This window comes from Hydractinia symbiolongicarpus, chromosome 1 (genome assembly GCF_029227915.1).
Source record: "Hydractinia symbiolongicarpus strain clone_291-10 chromosome 1, HSymV2.1, whole genome shotgun sequence".
Lineage (NCBI taxonomy): Eukaryota > Metazoa > Cnidaria > Hydrozoa > Anthoathecata > Hydractiniidae > Hydractinia > Hydractinia symbiolongicarpus.
Window position 1 is genome coordinate 7,419,203 of NC_079875.1, and position 23,802 is coordinate 7,443,004.

Here is a 23,802-nt window from a genome sequence, read left to right on the forward strand (position 1 = left end):
GAATAAATTAAATGGATTCTATTTTATCAGGCTAATAATTTGTGCAAAATTCCTATTATCTGCATTCAAGTGTTTATGCCATTGAAATCTTTTCCTATTTCAATAGGTATTTGTATATCTGGTATGATTTGGGCACCATTAGTGATAAGAAATATTCTTTTTTATACTCATCACCTATCCTCATCAAACTTTAAACTTTAAACAGTTTTACATGGTGTAGACAATTGAGCTATAGCATTAGTGGTAGTGTTTGGGGTAGCTTATTTTGATATTCAAAGTGTGTATATGTTTTGTAAGGTATGACTTTACGGGGTGTGACATAGTCAAAGTCTTATGCAGCTTTATACTCATTTCCATCTAATTACTATAAAGACAAATTCATAAGGAGGAAATCTAACATAAAAACCTTACCAGGAGGAGGAGTTATTTATATTTGAAAATTATCACTAATAGAAACTATTCACTGTGAATTTTAAAGAACAGTATCCATCATCAAAACCAGTGGCAAAGGAGAGCATATAATTATCGGATCTGTGGAATAAAACTATCACCCCAAAAACTACCCTAATTGGGGTACCCTATGGTTTCAATTAATCACATTATTTGCCACAATGTTATTTACTGTATAAATGCATGTAAAAAGGAGTGCATATAACCTAGTCTAAATAAATTGGTTTCCACAATAGGTAATACACATACTGTAAGAACACCATTAAACAATTTTAACACCTTTAAAAAAGTCCTCCATCTTACTTCTAATTTGAATCATCTATAATCAACAATACTAACCAGTTACCCTACAATTGCACACAATTTTATATATATCCAAAAATGTGACCAAAATAATGTGTGTTTTCTAGAAGCCACTAATGGTACATCACTTTCAAATTCCAGTAAAGGATCACAAGAACAACTGTTCAAAATACTGTTAAAAAACAAGTTGCTATCATATCCTATAAAAATTTGTCTATAAATATTTTTTTGCTTGTTTTTTGATTCTCAGGATTTTTAACTTCATGTTTTGATGTTTATGCATGGCATTTGTTTAATATAAATTGGGTACTGTGTTTAAAGTTATCAAAGTATGGGGTGTTGTAAATATTTTGAATATATATACATGAATCCTATACTTAACATATCATCAGTAATTTAGGACAGTGAGTATTAATAAACAAAGGAAATTTTTCTTGGGTATATATAATATGGAATTTGTCTTCTCTCCTGTTGAAAAATTTAATATTATATACATTACTTTGCTTTCATATATTCAGGGTATATACCTAAAAATGGCTTTAATGGATCTAATGGGTCTTGGTGCTGATAAGCAAGCAGTCGTTCTTGACATTGGTACAGAGTTTACTAAAGTTGGTTTTGCTGGCGAACATGCTCCTCGTCACATCATTCGTACTGAAATCAAGAAAATGATAAATGGAGAACTTCGATCTGTTAAACTTTTTGATAAGCCAAATCCAAGTGATAGCGAAGCATTTTGTTTGTATAAAGAGTTCTTTCATATGCTTTATTTTAAGTATTTGTTAGTTAATCCAAAAGAACGAAGAGTGGTTATATGTGAGTCCATGTTAAAGCCAATTCATATTCGCAACACAATAGCAAGAGTGTTGTTTCGTCATTTTGAAGTTGTCTCCATAGTTTTTATTCCAAATCACTTACTTGCCTTATTTGCAGTTGGAATACAAACAGGACTGGTAATCGATTGTGGATATACAGAAACAACAGTTGTTCCAATATACGAGCAAATTCCTATTCTCACTGCAATGGAGTATATAGATCTTGCTGGAAAGGCTGTGCATGAAAGTATAAACAAGCACATAACAGAAAATGCAATAGTAGAAATAAAGGGGGAGGAAAAGTCTGCCAAATCTAATTTAAGTTTGTGTGAATCAGTTTTAGAAGATATTAAAGTGCGTTGTTGTTTTGTAGGCAGGCATGCTACAGATCTTGTAGCAGTGCCTGTCAGATATCCATTAGGTGGTGACAAAGTTTTACACATTGATGGGAAGTTGCGAGCACATGCTATGGATATGTTGTTTGAAGGAAATGAAGAAGACCAAAGTATTGTTACTGTTGTCCTTGACGCCATTTTAAAATGTCCCATTGATTGTCGTAAAGAGTTAATGCAAAATATTGTTCTTATTGGCGGAAGTGTCATGTCTCCTGGGTTTGACTCGAGGTTGTTTGCAGAGCTGAAATTCCTATTAAGCAGTGATTCCTACAACAATAGGCTATTTGTTAAAAAGATTACATTTCGCAACTCTCCAGTGCCTGCAAACTATTGTGCTTGGCAGGGTGGTGCACTGTTTGGAGCACTTGAAATCTTAGGAGATCATTCCATAAGCCGTGAAAGATACCATGTTGATCCGAACATACCAGATTGGTCATCAGTGCTGTCATTAAACAAAGAAGATGTTTCTAAGAGCTTGTTAGATGATAAATATAAGTGGACAAGTTTAAGAAAATCACTGTCAACAAGCAGTCCAACCACTGTGCCACCTTCAACCAGCGGTGGTAGTCTTAGCGAAAGGTTGAAAAAGGAACTTGGTTTAAGTAAATAAATAACTGGTTCGATAAACCCTATTTTAGAATAATTATTTATTATCTGTTACTTTAATTTACATCTGAAGATTTTTTAATTATTGTTTTTTCATTGCTATCTTTGTATTTTGCTTTAAGCCTTTTTTGTAAAGCATGAATATATTACTCTAGACAGATCTAAGGTTACAATGGCAGGATTAGATTTTAACATCTATTGTCAACTTAGTTTAATAGGAACGAATGTTAAGCTGTCAAACTAGAAGCATATTTCTGATGTTTAGAGAAGTTGTACGGGTCAGCATGATCTTGAATATTTTTAAAATTAATTGTTTGCTCCTAATCAATACGCAAAATTTAAAAAATTACTTGTTATGAAAAAAAAATTTTAACAAGCTAAGTAGTTTTTGGGTGACAAAATTTTTTATTTATTTTGAATACGAAATTATATATATAATTGTAGAGAGGAGAAAACAACTACCATGTACTGTAATTGGCTAATTTTTGTTTGATACAGTATTTCATCATCATAACTCATGTTGGTGTTGTTAAATAGTTATTTATATTACAGGCTTTTTTTCAAAAGAGGCGTGTGGTAAAGCTATTGATAGTACATATTAAATGGCAGATTTTATAGAAAGTTCATTAATGTAGCACACCTTAAAAAACACCTACCACCTGACGGGTGTTTTTTTTGCACACAAAATCTTTCTGAAATAAGCTATATGTATATCGTATACCAAGCTTGTATTTTGCAAATGTACATGCATTAAAATGTTACTATTTTAAAAAATCTCAGACGTATAATGTAGACCATCCTGAAAAAGTTGTTTTGTTTTCTGTCGGCGGCCTAATAGGTTTTTTTGTAATAAAAACTGCTAAAACAATCAGACCTTTTATGCATTTCCAAATTATTTTTTTTAACAGTTTCATGAAGAAATAGGCTTATGTAAAAGCTTTTTCACATATTTGTGGTAAGATATGTTCATCCTTCCTACATAGGTTTTTTTACTGTGTTTAAATAAAAATTATTCCAACACTTTAATTGCAAATTTTTTAACAATCCTGCAGACAGGAGAGGAAAAGTTTGGCATGTGGTGAATCACTTTACCCTTTCTGTGTCCAACAAAACTTTGCAAAATTAATAAACTCAATGTCATTTTCAGATAGTCTATAATTGTTTTAAAGTAACCTGTGTAAGACAACACCTATTGCCATTGTTCTATATCAAAACACTTTCTTTTTAGACAAAAAATACATTAACACGTAATGGAGGAGGAGGAAGAAACTGTGGATGGAAATGGAGAGTCAGTACCACAGTCTAAAGTTGTACTACCCACCTGCTGGGCTGACTTTGATGTATCCCTTCTCCTGCAAAGAGATGTTTTAATTGATCCATTTATTAAAGCATGGCCTGTATATTCTGCAATCAAACAGTTTGAAAACAAAGAAGATGAAGAGCAATTATGTAGTGGAGAGTATTTCATACCAGATTTTGAAGAAGAGCCTCCTTCATTTGAAATGAAGGAGAAGTTTCTGAAATCGTTGATAGTAAAACAAGCTGTTGACATACGGGAATTTAATAAGAAGTTACCAACGTCAGTTGCGTTAAATAAACGAATGGTGCTGCTTAAAGTAATACTTCAAACTATTCATGGCAAATATCATAAAATGAAGCCTAGGAGTAAACTGGTGGTTTCAAGTAAAGACACAAAAGAAAAGGAAGCAATGCGGCCTCAGAAAAGTTTTACTAAGAAAGAGACAGATGTACTTTTAGAAATGAGTGTCAAGACCATCATGTCGTTTATTTTTTCCATGATGCGCATATCGTGGTCATCACCTGACATGAATATGAGAATGCTAAGTTCAGATGTTTTGCAATCTTGTGCAGACATGCTTACTAGTATTCCTTCGCTTGCCCTTTCTAATAATTCTCGCTTGCCTATTGTTGCAAGAAACGGGTTAAACAACGCAACTAAATTTTTAGTTGAAATTATTGAATCAAAGGATATTGACACAAAGTCTAAGACCCATGCTTGCTCCATATCTCTTGGTTTGTCAATTCTTCGTGGTGATGTGATGCTTTTGTTGGATTGGATTGATGTTTGTTTTCGTACAGCTTTGAAAAAGAAAGATGGTGGAATATCGTCACCATTGTTTTGTCATTGGCTTCATATGTTGACAGAGGAAGAGGTTTGTTTTGTCTGTATCCTGTTTATATGCTATAGCAGACTGATAAATCACCCTTTGTTGTATAATAAACCCCTCCCTACCCCTGGGTTTAGGGAGGGTGTGGACGAAGAGTGCCTTTTTAAACAAAAACAAAAAGGGGTAAGATAACTAAAGATATAAGTTGAAATTAGTGTAAAACTATATTCATATTAAAAGAAAAGTTCTGCTAATATAATTTTAGTCATTTTTTCACTGTGACCTGCTTATTCCAACCTGTTTTTATTCTGGAATCAGTGTTTTTTCTACTGTTTACAAAAATAAAACGAGGTATTTTAATGTGAACAGAAAATGCTTATGTATCGAGGTGCCTTAATATATACTAAACATAATTATAGAACTGTCGAGCAATGTTTGTGCAGCCTAACTAAAATTTTCTTTTAAATCTATCACTATTGATAAATTGTGATACACTATATACTTGATTTCAGAGTTCATTTATTTGCGATCAGTTTTCATAGAAAAAAACAACTTTAGTCCCTTGCAGGAAACACAGTCTTTTACACAGTACTTTTCAGTAATTTAGGCCATTACAAAAGATTCAGACAAATTTACAAGCATAAACTAAATGCGTAAACCAAGATAGCATTGTATGGAGATATGAAACTCTAAAAATTTATGTTAACCGGCATAGTATGTTATGTACATATTTTTTTATTTAGGAAAGCAATGAAAATGAATCAGACTTGGAATGTGTAACGTTACCCAAAGCTGCCATGCAAGTGTTCCAAGTGGTATGATTTTTAATGTCATTCTGCATCCTGTAACTTTTTTTGTCAGTGGTTCTGGTATTTGTATAGTTATAACATATTTTCAAATTTCCAACCAAACTAAAGTTTGACCAGTGAATCAACAGCAATTGTCTTCACTTTCACGTTATCTTTGTTCTAATGCATTTGTTTTTTTAACAAAGGGAGAGACTACAGCAACAGTTAAAAGCATCTGGAAAGCTAAAGTTTTGTTATCCACCTGCTTTAAAATTGTTCTGTAAATGTTTTGCAAAAATTAACTGTTTATTTGTCAGATAACTGAAGTATGTTCTTGCAACTGTTCAGCTAATTTTTCTTAAACAGAATTTTTCTTTTTAAAACAAATTTTATTGAAAGCTTAAACGTTTACTAATTTTACACAACATTCAAAGTCCAGAGGTAAACCTAGAAAGACTTGGCAGGAGGTAATAAAGACAGACTTGATGCAGAGTACTTTGAGTTTAGATCTAACACAGTCTAAATCAGATTGGAAGAGGGTTATTAATATACCCTGTCCAACCAATGCTAGCATGGAAAAAGGACGTTAAGCCAAAAATGTTGATGATTCGTTAAGTCAAATTCTAATATTTGAAATCTTTAACTTTAGAGATTTCACAATTTTAATGGAAAAAAATTGTGACATAGTGTTTTTAACATATGGAAACAAAACAGTTGTAGAAATTAAACAGATTTCCTGTATTAGTATTTTTTCCTAACTTTTGTTTGTTTCAGATATCAAAGCAAGCAGTTAAGTACACTCAAACATTAACAGGAGTTTCCTCAGCCACCGATTCTAGTTTATCACAAGAAGCTTATGTTTGGGGAAGTAATAGTAGTCATCAGTTAGTCGAGGGTGTGCAAGATAAAATTTTGTTACCAAAGAAAAGCAGGACATTTAAAACAGCAGTACAGGTAAGGCTAAAAAGGCTGCATCTCAACTACATATGTGACATGTTTTGCAATTTGGCATACTTGGTAAAATTTACGCAAAAAATGTAGCATAAATACGCCACATATTATGCCATGTTATAGAAACTTGAAGCAGTTATATGCTGTAGTTTATTATTTATGATTTATAAGCGTAATTCTGTACACAGTACGTAGATTATTTTCTTTGTGCTAAAGAAAAATAAATGCCATGATATTTTATGAAGCTGGAACAAAGATGTAATATTCTATGAAACCCTAACAAAGATGGCGTAAACATTCTCTTTTCATCGATCCACTTAAAATGGAAGGTATCTGTACTATATTGCCGTAGTTTTTTTTTGCTACAAAAAGGTTTCAAAGTGACCCTGGTATTAGAACTGTTGGCAACTCTACAATTTTTTACAACTTTTATTACAAATGAACAAATGATACTATTTTCTTTTCACTAAACATAATTCATAACATTGTTATGAATTATAATTAAATTCTTCCCTGAATTATGTTTGGACACTATTCAAGTAAGAATTAAGACCAAAAAGTGTTTAGTAACAAAAGTGTTCAGTGAAAATCCATATATGATTTAGATTGAAGCAGGCCAATATTGTACATTTGTAATATATGCAGATGGTTCTCTGTATTCGTGTGGCAAGGTTTGTCATTACTTCTATAACATTTTTTGTATCGCTCTTTTTTTATAACACATGGTATATTTAACAATATTTTTTGTTAAATTCGACAAGTTTTGTTGTGTATTCAGCGCTTAAAATAAATATTTGACCACTGCCGGTCATAATGACCATTGGAGATCCAAATTGACCGATCAAATTGAATTTTTTGCCGGTCAAAAATATATGTGATTCATTGTGTAACAGTTTCAATCACGAAATTTGGCATTTATTCCACTCTGACGTTTTGAATTATTCTTATGCCTCCCTGATGAAGTACAAGTCCCATTGACCTACCTTTCTGTTGGTGTACTTCATTAAGTGAATACACAATGAACAATAATTAGTCAACTTTGCTTCCCTCGCGCTCATAAAAGCAAGTTGCCTGGGAACTAGGTTGCACATGTTATTTACGAACTAAAGGTTAGGGTGGGAATTAAAAATGTTTCTGAATTGATACAAAAAATTAAACGATTAAGAATTAATGATTACCTGAGAGAGATTCATTCTAATATTTAAAAGAACACCAATGGGATATTTTTTTCTTCTTCGCAAGCTTAACACGTACTTTAGCAATATTTGATCTACCAAAAATGTCTAGTTTTTTGTGTATGTAAAAGTTGTGGATCTCCTGTGTGGTTGAGCATGATGAATACTTAGATCTTTTTATCGTACCTGAGCCCTGGTTTGGGAACCTACTCTATAAAAAAAAGTTGTATGGCTCCGTTGGGTTGACAAATAGAACAAACGAATACATTGATGATGTTTGTCGTTCTTCCATACCTAAAATAAATAAAAAAACCCAAGAGATTTATTTTATGTATCAGGTTCCATCCTGTTGTAAGAAAATTAATAAATAAATAAATAAACAAATGACCAATGGCGAAGCCTTTTATTTGTAGTCAAAATGGTAACATTTTAGCTAGCTACCTACACTAAAACAAAAGACAAAAAATCTATATAAAAAATGTTTATGAATCAATGGTAAATAAATGTGAAACAAGATATTTAGATTATTATCTATTTTTAATGGTAGATAAATATTTTTTTTTTGCGAAGCAAGGAGTCGATCGCTGGTCAGTCTGACCACTCGTAACGTAATTCTGATGGTCAATTAACGAAATTCGACGGTCAGTAACCCTTGACCAGCCATTACTTTAAGTGCTGATATCACCCTTTTTTGATTCAATATAATTAATCGAATTTGTCAAATTTAAAAGTTCAAAAGTTGGACATGACCAATAGTTTTTTTAGAATTATCAAAAAAAAGTGCAAACAAAATATATATAAAAAAGGGTGATACAGAATCAAATTTGTCGAATAGAAATAATGAAATGTGTGTCCTACATGGCTCATGAATGACAGGTTTAAGTTCAACAATTTAAAATCGGCAAAATGGAGCATGTATCACCCTTTTCAGACTTTGTTGTAATTTTTAACCAAGTTTATTTCTTCAGGGTACATATGGCAGACTAGGACTGGGCGATTCAAACAATCAGCAGCATCTCCGTAGAGTGAATATATGTGATCGACACATGGCACAAGTTTCATCCTCCAAAGGATCAGATGGACATACTTTGGCGTTATCAAAAGATGGAAAAGTGTACAGTTGGGGAGATGGTATAACTTTTTCAGTATTGAATTATTAGCATCGAAACATAGTTCAAGTTCAAATTATTTTCTCAAAATTCCACAAAACGTCAGCGAGACATTATTGTAGCCTTTACGAATAAACTTTCAATTGGCTTTGTTTTAAAATTTTTCTTACTGTAATGTTTGTTACTTATATATCAATATTCAAGTGAACAAAATGTTCATGCGTAACCTGATTTTGTTTTTTAAAAATCTGCACTTTGAATAACGTAAACAACCCCATTTTGGGGAATCATCATAGCAATATTACCACAGCAAATTTACCGGTATATTTTGTAATGTTACAATTATTTATAGGTGACTATGGCAAATTGGGCCATGGGAATACTCTAATGCAGAAAGTGCCAAAAATTATCCAAGGTCCTTTCAGAAACAAGGTAAAAATATGATTTCTGGTACATTTATTGTACATTTTGTTATTAGTAGAGACTGTATTTTGTTTATGGCTTTAAAAATAAAAGTCACAATGAATTTTTGTTTAGCTGATTACTTATTCAATCTTTCTTACCTTTTTAGGTGGTTAAATATGTGGCTGCTGGAAGTAGACACTCTGCTGCTGTGACAGAGAATGGAGAGCTCTACACATGGGGCGAAGGGGAACATGGAAGGCTAGGTATTTTTTTGTTACCTCACATGTGAGAATTGATCCATTACTAGTGTGGTTACACTTGACGAAGAATTTCTCTAAGTAAAAAATCAATAAATTTATCTCCCTAAAACATTCATAAAATACAATTCTAACTATATCCCTCTTTTGTTTTTATTATATCTTGATATCCTTGTAGTTTGTGCTCAGATGCATAATGAGTATTGATGCTTTATAATTAATATTTGATGTCTCCTGTAGTTTTATAATGACTTTTTGTTGGTAGGGCATGGTGATAGTGGCAGTTTGAAAGTACCAACATTAGTTCGCAGCATAGGTTGTGTTAGTCAGGTTGCTTTGGGGAGTTCTCATACAGTAGTCCTGGCTCGTGACGGACTGACAGTATGGACGTTTGGTGCAGGTGCTAATGGTAAGAAAAGCATAGCAGACACACTGTGTTTTTGCGCAATGATCAATTGATCGGCATGCTTTTATCAAAACAAACTCAAACACTTTTTCAGCATTGTTGAGAAAAATTAATCTCATTATCTTATAAAATAATACAGACAGAATAAGACAAAAATGTTTGAAGTGTGTGAAACGTTTTATTGTAAAATTTTAAAATGCATAGGTCTAATTATCGTCACAAATTTTCTAAATTTTTAAAAAGTAGCGAATAAAACAAAAAGAATTGTTTTTTTGTAGTTGGTGTTGGATAAATTAGGTTCCTGTGTCAAAAATAAAAAAGCTCTGAGGAAGAGAATTACATCATCCAGTGTCAGCAATATCATTGTGAGATATGCTACCACATTTTATTTTATTTATATTGCCCCCTGGACTGAAAAATAAGATGTTAGGAAAAACAACAATGTTTTTCATCATAAAAAATTAACAACGCATTTAAAAAAAAGTGGTAGCATATTTTAGGCCACACTGCTTCTGACAAGCAAAAATTGTCATACGAAAGTGTTTTTCAAATTGTGTTTTTCGTGCTCAGTGTATTGAGCACGAAAAATTGCGGGAATTTTGTTTTTTAAATTTATCCATTACTACTAAATTTAGCTCACTAAAAGGAACCAAACAAAACTTGCTAGAAAATATACTCAATTCGAACGTTTTATTTAAAGTTGTCGTTACAGCATAAAACCGCACCACAAGGTCTTCTTTAGAGGATTTACGATTGGCCAAAGTAGGCACCCATCCATTTATTTTCACCTCCCCCCCATTATAAAAATTTGGAATATTTTATGACCACTTTCTGTCTTATTTCTATTCAGGTAAACTTGGGCATGGTGACACTAACAGAATATTTCATCCAAAAGTGAGTTTTATGATAACAGTAACTAAGCTAAATGTTGTAAGTGCCACTGTGGTAAGGTTAATAGCAGAAAAATTGTATGATCATGGATTTTGAAGAGATACAGTGATACTTTTTATGATCATAATGCAAAACAAAATAAGATTTGACAATAATATGGTTGCTTTCTGATAATTGTAATAAAATACGTCACTTTTGAATGTGTTAATATCTTATTTTTATTTTTTTATTTTTGTTTATATAAAAGTTTATATAAAAGTCTTTTTATTTAACACAGTCCTTTACGTTTGTGATTCACAGGTTCCATAACATAGCAGTTATATATCTTTTTTTTTAATTTGAGGGACCAGTACTGACTTGCAGTACGTAATACAGGTTCTGTATAGAAGGTTAACTTTTAAACCTCATTAAGAGCAGGGTAACGTTTCTATTTTAATCTGAAGAGCTAGATAGATAGATAGATAGATATACAAGCAAATTTGATAAAGCAATCACGGAACAAAAGCAGGAATCTTCCATACTTGGTCAATGTTTACTGTGATGTAAATGCATCATATCAGGCTCAGCAATAAGGGGAGAGCAAATGCTCTTGCTCACGCAAAGACTCACCCAAGTATGAGAAATGAGAGACTAGCTGAGCCAATAATTGCTCCCCAAATTCCAAAAAAAGTTTTTCTGGCTGAGCAATATCAATTCATCTCGCATGAAAATCAATGTTCTCTTTCTTATTATTTACAGAAGAAAAGAACCAATATATATATAAAAAGAGATAAAATGAAGTAGATTAAGACGTATTGTGATAAAATATGGGTTTATAAACTTTTGTTTATTCAGATTGCTTGCCCAGCTTAAATTATTGTAACATTGGGGGAGCGTTTTATTGCTTGAGTCTTATTTTCTTATTGATAGGCTTGCATATTAAATTTTGTTTTTTTATTCAAATTCTAGGTGGTTGATGCATTACTTGGAATCCACATTAGAAAAGTAGTGGCTGGTACGCAATGTAGCATGGCACTAACATCAAACGGTTTGGTAAGTTTAATAATATTAAGGAACAAAAAAATCTGATGATATGATAAAACTATATTATAATACTAGTCGTTAGCCTGTGGAAAAATCCACGGGCCACCCGTCCTTTTTATACCGCATTGCGTGCATCTTGCTACTTGCGCAGCTAAGCTACCATTTTGTCTGACAGACAGACAGACGTATATGGGCATTATAATATAGAATAATATTCTGTTTGTAGATAAGAATGGTATTCTGAGTTCAAAAAGAGTTTATTTCTTACTTATTACAATTTCAAGAAAGAATAAAGTGTGGAAATAACTTTCACTAGTCAAGTTTTTGTTGACTATAACTATGCAATTCTATAAAAAAGTGCACAGAATTAAACCTTTTCCACTGGCTAGTATAGTCAGAAAATTTCATGAGACGCTCACACCCTCACATGCACAACATTTAGTTTCTTCTTTACTGAATGATTTAAACATTAAGCATTATTCATTCAAGGTTGGTGGTTGTACAACTTTTAATATTTTTTTTGATTATAATTCTAATATTTTTTTTGTTTACATGTATTTACATGTATTCATAGAAAGCACATTATTTTCAAATTTTTAACTGCATAAAAAATGCTTGCGTTAGAATTATTTCCAATTTTTTTTTCTCGAAAGAGAAATGTTACGCAATAATCATAAATGTTTCGGCATTGCTCATTCTCAATTTACTTGTTTTATTTTTAATACAATGTAAACACATGCTACTAGAAATTAATATTCTGCACAAAAAAAGAATAAGAATTCAGTAAAAAAACACAATTTTTAGGGAGAAAACATAACCCCTGGTAAAAAGATAGTCTAGGGCCAGGTCAAGGGGCCGGATTGACACCGCAAGCAAAATGGTAGACCATCGCAGTGAATAAGATGTGGTACGATGCAGTCTCTCTCTTCATTCAGTGTTTTAATGTAATCCTGCAGTGTATATTTGTTACTTCTTACCATGAAACAGTGTCTTTTGTTAATATTTAACACTTTTACACAACTCTATAAAGTAAATTAAAAAAAATGCCACACCAATTTTGTATCATGGAATTACTTTGTGTACCTCTATTGTCACCTGTTCAACTGGCTGGTATGGTCACCTGTTTCACTGGCTTGTATGATTCTATAAATACCTTATGGATGCCTAGTATTGATTTTCACTACTTTAATGTTTCCCTATACATGCCTCAGATTGTTTATATCCGATTTTTTTCTAACCAACACTTCGTTCCACACACAGATTGACAATAAATATTTTCGAACAAGTAACTTTACCCTTGACTTTTTTCTGGTTTTAGATCTATGTTTGGGGTTGTGGACCATGTTTAGGGATGGGTGCAGCAGACTTGGTTCACCTTCTACCAAAGATTGTGACAGCCCTGCAAGACAAGCCTATCATTGACATTTCCATGGGTGATAGTCACTGTTTGGCTTTGACAAGAGGTAAGTAAAGCAATAAGTAAAAAAATATACTGGTTGGGCTATTTTTAAGTGGAAAAGCAAACAGAGAAAGTTTTGTTTAATTTGCAGTTAATGAATCATCTGAACATGGTTTGAAAATGTTTGGACTTGTTATTAGGGTTATGAATTTCTTGATTCCGAGAGAAGTTTGCACGTTTTCATTTTTGTCTCCATGAAATAAAAATGTAAAACTTTCATGTGTAACAGATGATAAAGTTTTTTAAATAGCATCTATTTTTTGTTAGAAAAAATGATTATAGTGCTTGTTACTCACTAAATCGATTACTCTTGTGAAGATTGTTTGTTATGTTTTTATACCTACTAAGTAATGAATGTTAATAAAACTTCTACTTTTTTTTTAGACAATGAAGTATATGCCTGGGGAAACAACAGTATGGGCCAGTGTGGATTAGGTCATTGTGTAACCCCTGTGTCTTCACCAACAAAAGTTCCCGATTTGGATGGTGTACGTATTGAACAACTTTGTGCTGGCACTTCACATAGTATTGTATGGACAGCGCAACCCGTTGATAGGTAATGAGTTATTTATCTTGTCTTGTGAAAATTACCTTGAGGTGAATGCCTCTCTCCAAATGCATGAACAGTCGACCTGTTGAAGGGAGAAAAGGGGGTTGGTTGGGGAGGGTGGGAGAGGGTGCAAGGGTAGGCAGACTTATTATCCCTGGTAGTTTAGATTCTGTTTAGATTTATCCCTTATTAGTCCGTTATTAGTAGACGTTAAAAAAGAAAATTATTTGTTTAAATATTTTAATCTTAAGCTTTTTTGTTCTGTTTAAATACAAAATTGTTTAATAGTTTTAAATATATTTGATGTTTCAAATATATTTGGATGAAAGATAGCTGCCCATTTCGCTTTATTACCAGCAACAACTTGGGGTATAACATTCCATACTTTCTTTTAGAAAAATGATTGCTTTACACAAACCGTACAGTATATCTGTGACTGAAAAAACCTTTGCAATTTTACGTTCATATTTGGAGAAGTATTTTATGTACAGAGATGAGTTAAATAACCTGGAAGATCAAGACAACGATTCGAGGTATGAACATTTTATTGATGTTTTAACTTGTCTTTATCATGTTCATGTTCATGTCAATTTGAATTTGTTTACTTTATTATTTATTATTAAATTTTTAAATTAGTTGTCAAGATTTAGGAAAAACAAGAATGAAATATTAGTCGTGAACGTAAACAAATTTTATCGTTCCCTTTTAAATTTTCTGCTCACATGTTTTTTCTATGTAGAGACATGTTTGCTTTATTTCAGCTATTCAAATGAATATCTTGAATGTACATTAAACATTCTATCCAGCCATCTTCTTCTTGCAGTGAAGGATGAAACCTGCACACGGAACGTTTTAGGGGAAGAAGGGAAACCTATAATGAAGCTTTTGTTACAACTTATTGACCAGCCAAATCTTCCTGAGGATATGGTATCAAAAATCGAATTTACTCTTCGAATAGGTGCAAAGTTTCTCTTACCAAAATATGATCAATGGGTAGACATGTTGTTGAAGTTGTTACCGCAAAGTTCAGAAGATTTAAAAAAAGCAACAATGGGACAGGTCTGTATGAACGATTTTTATTTTAACAATCGAGGTATGTGGTTACAAACACGCACCTATTTTAATAAATTATTAAGTCATAGGTTGTTCACCCCATTTTACTGAGATATAATGCAGAATAGCAAGATGTTTAAAAATAGGAGATACAACTGAACAAATTTTTTGGAACCCTCCTTTTCCAATTTACAGAATGCTGTATTGTTTTCAGATTGTATTTTATAAACATCTGATTTTAAACAATCAAGCTACAAAAAAAAACTAGTTTAGAAAGATAATTTATGATTTATGCAGAAATAACAATAATCAATGGTTATTTTTATAATTTACGCGCAAGATTATGTGAATTATGTGAATATGAAAACAATGCAGCAACCTGCAGATCAGCAACAGAAGGTTTTAATAGAAACTACTGAGAGCTACTCTTTCTCTCTTTAAACCTCCTTGGTTTAACAAAGCTATGGGTTATCTTTGTCATCGCTTTTAATATTTTTAAAATTTTGTTTGTTATTTATTGTTGGTGTGTAAAAATGTGACAGAAGCAATTGATGGTTGGGTTTTCAGGGGCGCATAAACAATGGAAATTTTAATAGAATTTGAATAGATATTGCTTTGTTGTATCTCTTTGTCTTTTTAAGCTTCTTTATTCTGCAATATATTTCCTAAAAAGTAAAATCATGCTGCTTTTTTTACTTAGTTCTTACAAATTCTGCTTTTTTTTCACAATTTATACTGGATACCTACCAACATGTTAACTACTAAGAGAAAGATGCTCCTTTTAAGTGATAAAAAATTAGATACACTACTAGTGTTTAACTACACATCTTTTTGTTATTTATTTAAAAGTATGTTCAAAAGAAAGTTATAAAATAAGCATGACATCTAAAATTTTAGTTGCTGCACCTTAACATCCTCCTTCAAAGTATAAAAAATCACGAAGATGTTACACAAATGTTTGGCTTTGCATTGTATGCTTCTAATGATAAAGAGACTGACTTAAAAGCCTTGGGTATTATTTTGCGTTTACTCCTAAGAAGTGCAGCATTGCTTTCAGTAAGTTAATTTCATATTTCTTTTTTGATGAATTTTGATGAAAGGTTGTAAAGAATCTTAATAAGGTGATCTTTTCTATTACATTTCTTGATTGGATATGACCCGAAGTTTATATAATGTTTTACAGGATCAAAAGTTAGCAAAGATCACTTCACCAAAACATGATCAACTACAAAGCTCTATTTTTGATTTTATCAATGTCCTACAGCTTCATGTTGTTTCGTTTATGATCAACAAAGAAGAAGATGCAGAGGTAATTGTTGATAATTGTTCCAAAATTAAAATTGGAAGGCTACATACCATGAATGATTAATGAAGTACACACAAGGTTTCCTTAGAAGCCATGTTTAGGACTAAAAGTAGTGGGTGATTATTCACATAATTAAAGTGACTTAATTACGATTTTAATGCCAATATGAATATCTCTTTTTGTGTAAAACATCTTAATGAGCACTTCATATGTTCAAATTAGCACCCTGTCCTAATCAGCATCCAAGTGATCAGGGTCAGTCATTTTTGGTAGATCAACTTATTTATGTGACATCTAGTTTCTAATTATTTGTTGGTTTTTCACGTTGAGAACAAGTGTGATTCTTACTCAACTTTTAAAATCTGATAATAAAAGTGTGTCTTATCGAGGTGAATTCAAAAAACAAGGCAACCAATCTTCTGTTAACAATTTGGGCTTTATTCATAGAAAAAGCTATTTTTCTGATTTTAGTATGCACTTTGTCTTAACATCCTTTGCGAGTACTTGGAAGTCTTTTGTCAACACGTTTTGTGTGCAATAAATAATGCGTCTTCGCTTCTACAACACGATAGCTGTCAAGATAACGAACAACGAAACTGCATTATGGGTAATTCATTATTGTTTGTATCCTATGCCTTTGTTTTCTTTTTTTTTTCTCTTATATTTTATTTTTTTGTTTTTCTTCAGATTATATTAGCCATTCTTTAAGTGGTTCGCCATTGTTTTCATTGATACATCTTTTGCTTTGTTTACCTCCGCAACCATTTCTGACATTCATTGAAAGAGGATTCATGGGTTTATTTGCTGCATTAAATAAAATCAACAAATTATCTCCAGCATATGATATTATGGAGATGCAAGAAATGAAATGGCCATTTGCAAGTCCAGGTAGAAATTAAAAATACATGTTTACATTTAATTTGTAAATGTTTATAGTCCAAGTATATTTTTATTTTAAGTAAAACTATTGCCTTGTAGTAAGCAGGTATTGTCTCATAGGATGCAAATATGCTTTTATAGTGTGATGAAACTGATTTCTTAGTGATGCAGAAGGAATTGGTTTTTCTGATAAGCATGTGTCAGTACAGTGTATCAGTGCAACCAACTGTGTATAAGACAAAACGCAAAAATAAATAAATTGATCACGTTGTTTAACCTTAATATGGGTTTATTTGTAGGAGCGTGGACCTAGGAGAAGAAGTCACTTTAGACTAAACATTTTTGTTTAGTCCAATGTAATGTCATACTATTGTCTAAATTGTGTATTGCCCTTAGGCAAATCTGTGATGTAAACTATGGTGGGGCCTCCTTTAGTTAATTAATACAAAAAATGAACCATATATTTACAATCTAGCTCCTCCAACTGTAAACCTGTGCCTATACCATTGATTTGCTTAGTGTCTTTAATTACCTAGAAAAAAGCAAAGATTTAGACCCGTGCAGTTTTCCAATCCCATCCATCTCCAACCATTGGGTGTGGTTAATGGACTTGCAACGAACAATCGGTGTACTTATTGGATGCATTATACATGGTAGCATGACTGTATTAATAGTATCAGATGAAGAAATAGTTTCAAAACATTGGTTAAAAAGTTCTGTACTCAAAAATGGCTTTGAAGAAAGAGAAAAGTTAAAAGGTGACTGTCTGTAGCTGTTTTTGCTATTGTTTGGTGTATTTCAATTGCTAAACCCTAGGGATATTTGTTATTAAATCTTGTTATTATTATTATTGATGTTATATCAATCAATGTAAGAGTGACTTTAAGCAGTAACTAAGTCAGTACCGAAGTACACACCACTTATCTATTGCTGCCAAAGAAGGTACTAAATGGTAATGTATTTTCTGTGTTTTATAATGCCAATTATATATTGTATATCTTTAGAACATGCTTTGAAAGAGTGCTCAGATCAAATAGCACTATGTTCCCTTCAGAACTTTTCATGTGATATGACAACAGAGTTACCAAAGAATATCAAGTTTCTGGTTGACATAGCTAATGGGTTATCTTCTGATTTCAATTTATTACTATGGCCAGAACTCTGTGATCATGCAATTGCTACTGGTATGTTAAGGTTCTAAAATCCATATTACCATCATAGAAGCCATGTTTGAAAATGTAAAGTATAAAAACTAGGTCCCTTTTTTGCCTGCTTAGCATTTTTTGCGTAGGATCTAAACAAGTGCTAGGGGCAACGCTCTTTTTCTTCTTCCTAAAATTATGTGTAATAAATGTGGTTCGAAATTATATATTACTTTTTTGTGGATTATACCCTTGCCTTTAAATGGGTCTTTTGTAGACACATACTGCGGTTGAGAATGTTTATTATAATTATAAAAAGATATTGCTATTTCATAGAAATGTTTATGGAAGATGTGCCCAAATATCCGTTAATAATGGCATCTCTTCGATACACTTTTGCTGTTATGGTCCACCACTGTGGATTGGTGGAACAGATTGCTCAGAACAATTGGTAAAGAATGTATTTTCAATCTTTTCTAATTAACATTTCTTAGGTTCACAAAAAATTGTAAACTTTCACTACATATTAATACAGCCTTTATGATAATGTAAGAAAAAAATTGCAGAGGTATTTGTCTTGCAGATTGCCATGATGTAAAGATGGTTTGCAACACCACCACCATTTATTTAGAAAAAATGTTTTAAAGGGAGCTAATTGTATTATATCTTGGGTTCTCTTAAAATGTTTCTTTTTTTGTCCAAGGCAGGGTGGATTTGTTTGAAAACTAATAATGAAACCTAATGAGACTCCCTCCGCAAATCAAATTTTCATAATTCAATTTTTTATTTAAATATAACCATGATAACAATTGGGAAATGTGGCAATGTGTTAAAAACCTTTTCGAGACATTTTTATAACAAAATATAGTAATGCTTACTTTCATTCTTACATTCTTTCTGACAAAACTGACAAAAAAGTTATTTTAAACTCCTTATTGCATTTTACACACCTGTTCAGGAGCATCCAATACTTTGGCCAAATGCGAAATTATTTGTTTTGATTCCATATCCATTGATTGGTTAAAGCATTTGTTGATTATGTTTTTAGTGACACTCAAATGTTGTTTACAATTTATGATGCAACACTTAATGTTTATTCATATTTAAACCAAACACTTCAAGAGAGCAACACAGAAAATCAATTGTCTAATGAGAAGAATGATGAATTATCCATGCAAGGTCGCATTGTCATTGAAGCATGCGCTATTTTACTGTTTTTACTAAAACCCATGCACAACAATGCAGAGAAGTTGACTTTAGATATTGTAAAATTGACATGCAAAGATATAGCAAGCATAATCATCCTTTGTTTGAAAGATGGAGTTGTTTCAGGTTCTGTGTTAGAGACAGCTGTTGAGAATCAAGTTGCAAGAGCTGAAGTATGACATTCTAAATTATAGCACATTATATGAAAAGTTACTTCATTCTTTTTGCATCTTACAAGTTTTTTTCCATAATTTACTCAAAAATATTTTTTTTTGCATTTGTAAAAAAATAAATCCTACCTGCTTTGATTTTTGTTGAACTAAAAGAAATTCATAAAAAATATTACAAAAATGAGTTTCAGGAGGGCAGTTAAATCTTCTTTACATAACTTTAAAACCTAATATTAAATGCCTAAAAACTTTCGATTGCAAGTATTGTCTGCAGATCATGGTTGTGTTTAACTCAAACGCTTCAAATTAACACTTTTATCTCATCAATGTTTATACTTAGCATCTACAACCAAATTTAGCATTTGTGTACAGAATTTTAGTAACAGTTTTTTTGTTACTGACAGATGCAGTTGCAGTGTATTGAATTATTAAAAAAAATTATCACTGATGATATTTCATCTTCTGTTGTTAAAAACGAAGATTACCGTACAATACCTTCATGTTTGCAATATCTTTCACATGCTTCATTTGGTAACCACCCTGAATGTTTGTCTCGATGCGAAGCCTTTTATAAGGTAAGAAAAATCATAGTCATTCTTTCTCTTTGCGACAGTCCTATAGGAGAATGTTACATGCATATAACTTGAGGTGAAATCAAGTCTTTCATCCTCATACTGTGTTTGTTGGTATGTTGTTGTTTTTGGTGCAAAATGTTTTTAGCCACATTGTGCTGGGGATAAATATGTAAGGGAAAGGTTTATTTAAAGAAGATGTTAGATTTGTAGAATCTTCTGTTGGTGTCTTAACATAAGAAATTTTATATTTATATAATTGTTTATTACACCACTGGTAAAATGACTGATTTAAAGATCAGTACTAAAAGCTGCAGTTGCCTTTTCTAAGCTAATCATACTGATCAAGCTCGGGGATCCCAATCTGTTTTTCTTGGGAAATAACAGCTTAGAGCCTTGGGTTTTCCTGTGCATTTATGATTGAAGCAGAAATAGCATTTTTAGTCATAAAATACGGAGACACTTGGTACAAAAAAAACAATCTTAAAGAAAAAATTGATCTCATTATATTATAATTTTTATCTTTTAAAAACGAGTTTGTTGTTATTTGTTACTAGAATCGCTTGCAAGCCATCCCATTGCATCTTGCATCAAAAATTCAATCAAATTACCGCCAGCTGTTGTCAGTACTACTTGCTACTTGTGAAGGTGGAAATCCTGAATACCTTCCTTTCCAAAAACTTCTAGTGTACTCAGCTTTTTCATCCTATTGGAATGCAGAAGACTTAAAAGTTATTATTTCGTTAAAATATATCACAAGTATTATGGCATTTAATTCATCTTTGCTACAATCGTTATCTCTACAAGTGGCGTAAGTTCATTATATATTTCACTTTTTAGGCATAAAATAATTTGAGTAAATATTTCATATTTTTCATATTTCATATGTCTTATGGTAATTTACCATGCAATGGCTAATTATGCATTTGGAAAAAAATTGTCGTCCTGCCTCTTTATTTCAAATGGGAGATAAACAAAGAAGTGAAAAAAATTGTACAAACCCAAAAATCGCAAAAGTTTATCCCACCAGAAATTAACTTTTTAAGTTGAACGTGAAAGATTCTTTTATGCAAAATAGATTTAATCACTCATTCGCGAAAATAAATCCCTAAAATTTGCTTTCTTTCCTAGCAAAACTTTTTTCCTGTGAAATTTCTCTCCGTAAAGTATGTTAGGCAAAAGCTGTTGCAGGTTTTTTTTACACTGTTTAACAAGTTCTTTTTTTTATATTATCACTTTCATAGACCACACTATTTTCTCTGAAGTTCTTGATAGTTGTAGAATTGTCGCTACCAATATTTTAAAATGCTATTTTCTAAATGAAGTAGTGACGGTCAATTGAAGATGTAACTCTTTTGATTTTGATTTGTTTTGAAGAATTTCGTAATAAGAATTGTGAGTATCTGCTGTAAGTAGGTTTCAAGGTTCTGTTATATAGGTTATATAGGTTGTTAGTTAATGCCAACACTAGGCAGACATATTGGAGAAAATACGCACAGTATGGTGACTATTGTCCCAATAATTTTTAGTGACTAAATATTTAAGGGGTTTTCTTGTGGTAAGATAGATCTTATTTTTTTAGTGAAAATAGTGACCACCTGCCCAAGGAACATGTAAAAATTATGGTTGCCTATAATATCACCTTGCTGCTAAGTAAAATAAATACAGTTGTAAACAAACCAGCTGGTGACTCATTTTGCAGTGGATTAAGCTCACAGATCGGCTTCTTGAAAAGGTGTTGTTTATCAAGTGATCATTATGCTCAAAGCTTTGCCTGTGAAGAACTTGTCACTGGCCTTCTATCTGTTGTTGGTAAGTCACCTTTTTTACCTGTTTGTATCTATATTATAATGCCGTGCATATGTCTGTCTGGATGCATGTGAAGTTTTCCACAGACTAACGACTGGTGTCCATAATGTAACTTTGTATTTTGGATTAATTTTATAATAGTCAATAAGACCATGGAAAAATCCACTTAGGTAGAAAAAAATGAAATAATCCATAGTTTTTAGAAATTTGTTTATTACCCTATTGTCTTTGAAACACAAGAAAGTGTATAGGATCATGTCCTTTTGACAAAAGGCCAAAGAGGTATTGGGGTTTAATGGTTTTCGAATGATGTCATCAACCTGTCTTATGCGAAATGAGTGGATTGACCCAGCTTTGGGAAATTGGCCTAATTTTGGTTTCAGGTGGTCCCTAGTTGCGTATGTCGGAGATGACTTTCCTCCGTTTCCAAGTTAATGGCTTCACTGATAATAATAACCACATCGACATGAACTAACTAACGTGAAGAAAGAACTAATTTGTGGGTAAACAAATGAGACAAAAAAACATCCTTTTTGCAAAAGTTACAGACATTGGAAGTAGCCTGTTAATATAATACATTTTACATGACAGGTACATAAATCAGAGACTTAGAATACTACAGTACAAGAAGTGTAAAGTGTCTCCTAATACTTTCCCAAGAATAAGCATATGTCTGCATAAATGTGTTGTACCTGTACACCTTTATCTCTGTGTACGTTAATTATGTGGTTAATTACAGGGTGGTTACCAAATTATTATGAGGAAATTTTTTTTCTCTCTTTTTGTAGAAATGAATTCTTGCAGTTTATCGCTACGTATTATGACGTTGAAATTTTTAAAGATAGTGTTGAAGTCGATCAAGGAAAACAACAATAATATAAAAATTACAAAGGTGAAGCTTTTCGATAGAACATTGATTAAGTCTAAATAAAAAGTTTGCACAACCTGTTATACAACAGGTTGTGAATTTTTTATGCATTTTTTTCTTATTTATACATGTGATCAACATGTGATCAACTGTACAAGTCTTGTGTTATTCAATCTTTGTACTTTAATCTGATGGGTACCAAATATTGTTCTAAAAAAGAAATGTCTATGCATTTGTATTTTATTTAAACAATGTTTTCATTGTATAGTTATGCTTTAAAATAATAGAGGGTAAGTAGTTGTGTTGTGCTGTTTTGTGCAGTAAACCATTTCATGTACACACATAAGCCACAAATTCTTCAAATTTATTGCTTGTGAACCAAGATTCAAACAAAATTACCAATGTCAATACCTACCCAGAAAAGGGGAGGTTACAAAGTTTACATTTGTTCATATTTTCATGCGTAATATATATATTACTTTTATCTAACATATACATTTTTTAGCTTTTTTCCTGTTTGTTTGCACAACTGCACAAACTTATATGGCATGAGCCATTCTCAAATTCCCTTGAAGAGGGTAAAGACAGAAAATCTCATCTAATTCCAATCAAATTTATGTCTAATCCTACCAACGTTGTTTTGGAAGATCGACGGACGGTAGCTCATGGTCCAGGTGGAAAGGGATATGCACTTGTGGATACAAATGTTGTTGGGGATAATGCTTATTATGAATGGAAAGTAGGAATTATTTACTATAACGGTCACTGTAACTTATGTTATTTGTTAGAAGGATTACTATTTGTTGTTTTATTTTGTGTTGTTTCCCTACTGTTATTCAACAAATAAATAAATAAGAGTATTTTCGTTTTAACAAGTACATCTAAACGGAGTTAGGCATGTTATTTAAGAAGAGTGGGAATCGTCAGAGTTTTTTTAACATAGCTTACAAGATGCAACAAATTACACATGTAAATACAGACTTCTTTTAATACAGGTTCTTTTAAGCAACCTGTATACGTATTGTAACTAAGAATCTTGAGTGGAAATGCATAACACCAGCTTCATACCTGGAATCATTGAAAAT

At 32.0% G+C, this 23,802-nt stretch overlaps 2 protein-coding genes across 3 annotated transcripts in view; both read left to right on the top strand.

Moving 5' to 3' along the window:
* The first annotated feature begins 764 nt into the window (after window positions 1-764).
* On the top strand, window positions 765-3,376 carry LOC130635610 (actin-related protein 10-like). Its single transcript, XM_057444989.1, has one exon. It carries the CDS (start codon window positions 1,203-1,205, stop codon window positions 2,571-2,573), a length of 1,371 nt encoding a protein of 456 aa, XP_057300972.1. The 5' UTR covers window positions 765-1,202; the 3' UTR covers window positions 2,574-3,376.
* A 352-nt stretch (window positions 3,377-3,728) lies between these two features.
* Window positions 3,729-23,802, top strand: part of LOC130635597 (probable E3 ubiquitin-protein ligase HERC1) — a 43,108-nt gene continuing 23,034 nt past the window's right edge. The window contains exons 1-27 of one of the 2 annotated variants that reach the window (XM_057444978.1): window positions 3,729-4,743; window positions 5,442-5,513; window positions 6,261-6,440; window positions 7,043-7,108; window positions 8,581-8,743; window positions 9,074-9,153; window positions 9,293-9,389; window positions 9,649-9,792; window positions 10,640-10,683; window positions 11,629-11,712; window positions 13,022-13,166; window positions 13,547-13,718; window positions 14,108-14,245; window positions 14,474-14,771; window positions 15,663-15,821; window positions 15,949-16,074; window positions 16,543-16,678; window positions 16,759-16,959; window positions 17,487-17,708; window positions 17,955-18,134; window positions 18,429-18,543; window positions 19,141-19,471; window positions 19,873-20,043; window positions 20,598-20,851; window positions 21,623-21,852; window positions 22,638-22,741; window positions 23,223-23,456. In XM_057444978.1, coding sequence (XP_057300961.1) covers window positions 3,820-4,743; window positions 5,442-5,513; window positions 6,261-6,440; window positions 7,043-7,108; window positions 8,581-8,743; window positions 9,074-9,153; window positions 9,293-9,389; window positions 9,649-9,792; window positions 10,640-10,683; window positions 11,629-11,712; window positions 13,022-13,166; window positions 13,547-13,718; window positions 14,108-14,245; window positions 14,474-14,771; window positions 15,663-15,821; window positions 15,949-16,074; window positions 16,543-16,678; window positions 16,759-16,959; window positions 17,487-17,708; window positions 17,955-18,134; window positions 18,429-18,543; window positions 19,141-19,471; window positions 19,873-20,043; window positions 20,598-20,851; window positions 21,623-21,852; window positions 22,638-22,741; window positions 23,223-23,456 — 5,070 coding nt within the window. In that variant the 5' untranslated portion in view covers window positions 3,729-3,819. The remainder of the gene's footprint in view (window positions 4,744-5,441; window positions 5,514-6,260; window positions 6,441-7,042; window positions 7,109-8,580; window positions 8,744-9,073; window positions 9,154-9,292; window positions 9,390-9,648; window positions 9,793-10,639; window positions 10,684-11,628; window positions 11,713-13,021; window positions 13,167-13,546; window positions 13,719-14,107; window positions 14,246-14,473; window positions 14,772-15,662; window positions 15,822-15,948; window positions 16,075-16,542; window positions 16,679-16,758; window positions 16,960-17,486; window positions 17,709-17,954; window positions 18,135-18,428; window positions 18,544-19,140; window positions 19,472-19,872; window positions 20,044-20,597; window positions 20,852-21,622; window positions 21,853-22,637; window positions 22,742-23,222; window positions 23,457-23,802) is intronic. The other variant, XM_057444969.1, reaches the window with a different exon arrangement.

Bases quoted from the DNA above. Each gene is read 5' to 3' on its own strand.
- LOC130635610 (XM_057444989.1), top strand. From the start codon at position 1,203: ATGGAATTTGTCTTCTCTCCTGTTGAAAAATTTAATATTATATACATT.